Source organism: Mastacembelus armatus, chromosome 21 (genome assembly GCF_900324485.2).
Source record: "Mastacembelus armatus chromosome 21, fMasArm1.2, whole genome shotgun sequence".
NCBI lineage: Eukaryota > Metazoa > Chordata > Actinopteri > Synbranchiformes > Mastacembelidae > Mastacembelus > Mastacembelus armatus.
The window spans coordinates 26,686,545-26,693,549 of record NC_046653.1 but is presented as its reverse complement, the minus strand read 5'-3'; the positions used below and the strand labels follow the sequence as shown (position 1 = coordinate 26,693,549).

Genomic DNA, 7,005 nt, shown 5'->3' with positions numbered 1-7,005 from the left:
TAAGAAAGACAAACAAGAATAGTTTTTTAAATAGACAACAGGAGTATGTGAATTAAATCAAGGAGGTTTGTAATAGACTCTTCTATCCTGTATTAGACTCTCTTACTCATTCACAGTTACCTGATCTTCAAACTCACTGAGTGCTCATGTCCAAAGCTCAGACAGAGAACTGTTGGACCCTGTGAAATATTTTTATCAGCCCGATTGAAATATTTTTATCAGACTGATTCATCCTCCATGGATCTCATTAAACTTTCCACCCAGACTGACTAACATGTAAACAACTTTATCAAACTCTGGAGGCCTGATTGTTGTTTACTGGGGCTTCTGTATTTTCCACTGCTTATTACAAGTCATAATATTTTTCATCGAAATCAATAATATGTTTTAATAAAACACTGTAAACATCCGTTACTGGTCTTGCTTAATTTAGGCCCAAGTAGCTCACACTTGTTTTGCATCATTGTAAGTGCATTGATGGAGAAAAATCAGTTCAGCACTGTCATGACCGCATCACACTTTTTGTTTTTGGCAGTGGATCAATGCAGTAGAATATTATCTGGTCAAATGGTCGATCTGTCACAGCTATAGGATGTAAAAAGGATGGAGGCATTGCCCCTAAATACTTGTCAATTATGGCAGATAAAACAATAACGGGTGGCATTTTTTCATCCTCAGCTAAAAGAAATGTATTATAGCCTGGTAAATTTTTGTGATTTCTAAATGTCTACTTATGAGCTACCTTCAAAATATTTGCTTGCTAAAGGCCTATACATACTTAGTGAGAAGTGAGAAATTTCTTTCTCCCAGAGCTACGAGAAAATAATGATGTCATTATTTTCTCGTAGCCCTGGTTTGGGAGTTCTCGCAGCTTGTTCTTGACACATCATCTGGGCAGAACTTTTTTCTCGTGTGGTGTCTGACAACTATTGGTCAGAATTTTGAAATAGATGTGGTTAATATGGAAAGTGGAAATGTCATTCCCGCTTTTTCCACTGCCAGTTAGGGTTAGGATTAGCAATGGACCTGGCAATAGCTGGGAAGTGAGGTACTATGAAAATCTTTATAACGCATCTTGTAGGGCATGAAAAGACACACAAATGCTAGTAATTTGTGGAAAGAGGTAGCCCGAACATTATGTACGAAGGAGAGCATCTGTCATAAATAACGGTGATGTCCGATGTCTTACCTGCTGTATTATAGTTTCTGTCAGATTCCCACAATGCTTAGCGAGTGTAACGTGTACTCCAGTGAGAGGAACTTATGTAATTGAGTTTCTCGGAGTATGAAGTCTCCTGGCGAGAACAAACTTTTCTCTTGATCTCTAGAACTGCATTCTTTCACCTGCACAACATTGCCAAAAGTAGGAACATCCTGTCTCAAAATGATGCAGAAAAACTAGTCCATGCATTGGTTTCCTCAAGGCTAGATTACTGTAACTCATTACTATCTGGATGTCCCAGTATCTCCATAAAAAGCCTCCAGTTAATCCAGAAGACTGCCGCCAGAGTCCTGACTGGAACTTGCAAGTGAGATCATATTTCTCCTATATTAGCTTCTCTTCACTGGCTCCCTGTAGAATCCAGAATAGAATTTAAAATCCTTCTTCTCACATACAAATCCCTTCATAATCAAGCTCCTTCATACCTTAAAGACCTCATAGTACCATATTATCCCAATAGACCACTTCGCTCTCAGAGTGCAGGCCTACTTGTGGTTCCCAGAGTTCTCAAAAGCAGAATGTGAGGCAGAGCCTTTAGCTATCAAGCTCCTCTCCTGTGGAACCAGTTCCCAGTCTGGGTTCAGGAGGCAGACACTCTCTGTACTTTTAAGGCTAGACTTAAAACCTTCCTCTTTGACAAAGCATATAGTTAGGGCTGGCTTCAGGCAACCCTGAACCATCCCTTAGTTAGTTATGCTGCTATAGGCCTAGACTGCCCGAGGACCATTGGTGCACTGAGCTCCCCTACCCTAACCCCCCCTCCCCTCCTCTCTCTTCTCTCCTCCCACCTCATGTATATTCCACCATTGAATGTTACTAACCTTGTGCTCTCTCTCTCCCCTAGTTTGTGCTCTCTCCCTCTCTCTCTCTGTTCTCTCTGTACCTTCTGCAGGTGTCCCTGGTCCTGGAGCTGTTTATCGCTGATGTGCAGTTACTGGCCCCACCAACTTGCAGTGTCTATTTGTTGTTTATTGTTACTGTTCTTTTCTCTCTGCTCTATCCACTCACCCCAACCGGTCGAGGCAGATGGCCGCCCAAACTGAGCCCGGTTCTGCTGGAGGTTTTTTTTTCTTCCGTTAAAGGGAGTTTTTTCCTCTCCACTGTCGCCAAGTGCTTGCTCATAAGGGAATTGTTGGGTTTTTAGTTTTAGTTTTTGTAAAGTGCCTTGAGATGATTTGTATTGTGATTTGGCGCTATACAAATAAAATTGAATTGAATTGAATTGAATTTCAGCATACAAGGTGATGTAAATTTGTGTATTGAGGGAGGGTGTGGCCCTAGGACACCAACACCCTATATCAGGTGTGTACAATTATTAGGTAGCTTCTTTTCCTCAGGGAAAATGGGCCAGAAAAAAGATTTAACACACTCCGAAAAGACAAAATTATGAAAAAATCTTTCAGATGGATGCAGCACTCTTGAAATTGCCAAGATATTAGGTCATGACCACAGAACCATAAAACATTTTGTTGCAAATCCCTAAAAAGGTCCCAAGAAACGTGTTGAGAGAAAAAGATGCCAATTAACTGCCAAAGATTTGAATCAAATGTGAAGCTACCAGGAACCCATTATCTTCCAGTGCTGTCCTATTCCAGAACTGTAACCTGCCTGGAATATCCCGAAGTACATGGTGTTCAGTGCTCAGAAACATGGCCAAGGTAAGAAAAGCTGAAACCCGACCACCACTGAGCAAGACACATAAGTTGAAACACCAAGACTGGGCCAAGAAATATCTGAAGACTGATTTTACAAAAGTTTTATAGACTGATGAGATGAGAGTGACACTTGATGGACCAGACGGATGGGCCCGCGGCTGGCTCAGCAATGGGCATAGAGCTTCACTCCGACTCAGACGCCAGCAAGGTGGAGATGGGGTACTGGTATGCGCTGGAATTTATTAAAGATGAGCTTGATGGACTTTTTCAGATGGAAGATGGACTCAAACTGAACTCCCAAACCTACTGTCAGTTTCTATAAGAAACTCTCTTCAAACAGTGGTACAGGAAAAAGTCTGCATCTTTCAAGAAGACCATGATTTTTATGCAGGACAATGCTCCATCTCATGCATCAAAGTATTCCGCTGCATGGCTAGCCAGTAAAGGCCTTAAAGATGAAAGAATAATGACAAGACCTCCTTCCTCACCTGACCTAAACCCCATTGAGAACTTATGGGCCTTTCTTAAACGTAAGATTTACAGTGAAGGAAAACGGTACACCTCTCTGAACGCTGTCTGGGAGGCTGTGGTTGCTGCTGCACAAAAAATTGATGGTCAAGAAATCAAGAAACTGACAGACAATGGATGGAAGACTTTTGAGAGTTATTGAAAAGAAGGGTGGCTATATTGGTCACTGATTTATGTTTTAAAATGATAAAAATGCTTATTTGTAAAGTTTGAGTTGTTTCTTTATTATTCTCACATTAACAGATGAAAAAGAAAAAGTGAGATGGGAAAATTTTTGTTTTTCTTTGAGTTGCATAATAATTCTGCATACTAATAGTTGCCTAATAATTATGCACACACAGATATTCTTGTAAAAAAGCCAAATCCTCACATTCACTTCTTTAAATATTCAGGTTTGAAGTTTATAAACATTTTGGTTTGACCAAGAGGACTGTTGTTGTTAAATAATAAATCCAATCGTCAAAAATGCAACTTGCCTAATAATTGTGCTCACAGTGTAGTTTGGGCTGGCTTCAGGTAACCCTGAACCATCCATTAGTTATGCTGCTATAGGCCTAGACTGCCCGAGGACCATTGGTGCACTGAGCTCCCCTACCCTAACACTCCCTTCCCTTCCCCTCTCTTCCTCTCCTCCCACCTCACATGTATATTCCACCATTGAATGTCACTAACTTTGTGCTCTCTCTCTCTCTCTCTGTTCTCTCTCTGTACCTTCTGCAGGTGTCCCTGGTCCTGGAGCTGTATATTGCTGATGTGCAGTTACTGGCCCCACCAACCTGCAGTGTCTATCTGTTGTTTATTGTTGCTGTTCTTTTCTCTCTGCTCTATCCACTCACCCCAACCGGTCGAGGCAGATGGCCGCCCAAACTGAGCCCGGTTCTGCTGGAGGTTTTTTTCTTCCGTTAAAGGGAGTTTTTCCTCTCCACTGTCGCCAAGTGCCTGCTCAAAAGAATTTGGTTGGGTATTTTTTTTTTTGTAAAGTGCCTTGAGATTATTTGTATTCTGATTTGGTGTTATACAAATAAAATTGAATTGAATTGAATTGAACAGTAAAGTAAGAGGTCAGGAAGACACAAGAGGCAAAGACTATGTTCAAGCAGAGGTTGGAAACAAACATGTCATTAACAACTAAACAAACAGTCCAAGGGATTAGATCCCAAATCCAAATTGAAGTCTAGTAGTAGTAGTCCACTCACTATTTACAGGCGAAAAATCTTTTAGGAAAATAGGACATAGGATATATTGGGCACAACAAACAACGTGTGACTTTTTTAAAAACAAAATGGTTTAGTGATAAAAAAACAACAGATTTATTACGAAGACAAGTGGAAATATTCATGGATGTGTACAGTATTTTATTAAAACATTTGTTATATTCTAGGAAATGAACATTATGTTTTTAAACCTGTTCTAACAACAATCAGGCCTCCAGAGTTTGATAAAGTTGTTTACATGTTAGTCAGTCTGGGTGGAAAGTTTAATGAGATCCATGGAGGATGAATCAGGCTCATAAAAATATTTCACAGGGTCCAACAGTTCTCTCTCTGAGGTTTGGACATGAGCACTCAGTGAGTTTGAAGATCAGGTAACTGTGAGTGAGTAAGAGAGTCTAATACAGGATAGAAGAGTCTATTACAAACTTCAAGGTGAAACCTTGTTTTAATTCACATATTCCTGTTATGTTGTCTATTTGAAAAGTATTCTTGTTTGTCTTTCTTAATGGAGGAAGATTTAAATGTGACATATATAACATTTGGTGGGCATGTGGAGGTTCACAAATACAGATACCTTTATTTTATGGTTCTTTTAACAGTTTATATTCTAATAATCTGCAGTAATTCTACTATTGTGTACCTGATCTGGAAACACAGAGACCTCCATGAGCCTATGTACATTTTCATTGCAGCTTTGTTACTGAACTCTGTTCTTCTCAGCACTAATACCTACCCAAAGCTACTGATTGACTTTTTATCTGAACAACAGATCATATTGTATCAGGCCTGTCTGGTTCAGTATTTTATGTTTTATGCTTTGGGCTGTTCAGAGTTTTTACTGTTGGCAGCCATGTCCTATGACAGGTATGTGTCTATATGTAAACCTCTGCAGTATCCAACTATCATGAGGAAAAGAACAGTCAGTGTCTTTCTGGCTTTATCTTGGCTTGTGCCTGCATGTGAGATGGTGGGATTAACAACACTGAGCGCTAATCAAAAACTCTGTAGTTTTACTCTGAAAGTCATTTTTTGCAATAACTCAATTTACAAACTTTTCTGTGTGAGTTCAAAAGCCATAACTATATGTGGTGTCTTAATGTTGCTGAATGTTGTTGTTCTCCCTGTGCTCTTCATACTTTTTACATACACCAGGATACTTATAATATGTTATCACAGCTGTGGAGAAGTCAGGAGAAAAGCTGCACAGACCTGTTTACCTCACCTGATGGTTTTATTCAACTATTTCTTTTTGATAACATATGATGTTATTACTGTTCGTCTCGAAACTGATTTCCCTAAAACTGCACGTTTAGTAATGACTTTACAGTTAGTTGTGTATAATCCTCTATTTAATCCAATTATATATGGACTAAAAATGAAAGAAATTTATAAACACCTCAAGAAGTTGTTCTGTCAAAATTAAATGCAGTAACTGTATCAATGCTAGTTCATATTCTGAAATAGCAAGGCAGAGATGTGACTAGACTAAGCGTTACCAAACTACCGTATTTCCCAGAATATAAGTCATGTTTTATTTTTAGTTCTCTGGCGTATGCTGCAAATCAACTTGTTAATTTACTGTCATTCTGTCCAAGAGTCATTAGCGTTAGATGACACTTTTGATTCAGCTCAATATAATACTGTACTGCCGAAAAAGTAAAAACATTCATGGTCACACTTAGCTATATGTAATAGAGTAACACAATAGAAAATGCTGCCCAAAGGAAAGCGCTACACTGCAGACTTTAAAGTTCGACTTATACGACAAAGTGACTTACATTCAATAAGGCCATTTTACTCAAAGTGACTAATATTCCGGTGCAATTTAAAGTCCGTAAAATATTGTCAGGATTTGTTTTGATTCCTGACACACAGTAAGATCATTGTCAGCTTCAAGAATGTGACCACTGATCAATTTCTGCAATTATTCCAAAACACGACATTTCAAGATCATAAGTTTCATTCTGAATATTTCATTGAGCTTTAAATTAACTGTATAATGGATAACCCTAATAAAGATATACAGTTCCATTAGAAAGTCACATGGAGTAGATTATTTTAGATCAAGCAGATACTCAGTCATTTATTAGGAGAACAGAATATTATTAAATGGCAATGACACTGTAAACATTTGATCTTTTAAGTTTTCATTTTTGTCCGGGTCCATTTCTGGTACAGATGCAATTTGCAACAGAAAAATGTTGTGATTTATTAAAGTTACACTGTGCCTTCTTTAGAAAGACTTTTCTAATGTTGCAGGGGAGTAATTAAACTTGTAAATCAGAAAGGTACAACAGGAAAAGACTCCAATGGACAGTTTGAGCTGCAGCAAGAATCACTGGTGCCAAGCTGCCCTCCATCAGGAATCTGTACACTCTGCGGGTCA

The 7,005-nt window shown here is 38.9% G+C and overlaps 1 protein-coding gene across 1 annotated transcript; it reads left to right on the top strand.

The window, feature by feature from the left end:
• Positions 1-5,124: 5,124 nt before the first annotated feature.
• LOC113123687 (olfactory receptor 6N2-like) lies at positions 5,125-6,042 on the top strand. The gene has a single exon (XM_026295920.1). The coding sequence runs from the start codon at positions 5,125-5,127 to the stop codon at positions 6,040-6,042; it is 918 nt and encodes a 305-aa protein (XP_026151705.1).
• Positions 6,043-7,005: the final 963 nt, after the last annotated feature.

Coding starts and splice junctions, on each gene's coding strand:
- LOC113123687 (XM_026295920.1), top strand. CDS start 5,125: ATGGAGGAAGATTTAAATGTGACATATATAACATTTGGTGGGCATGTG.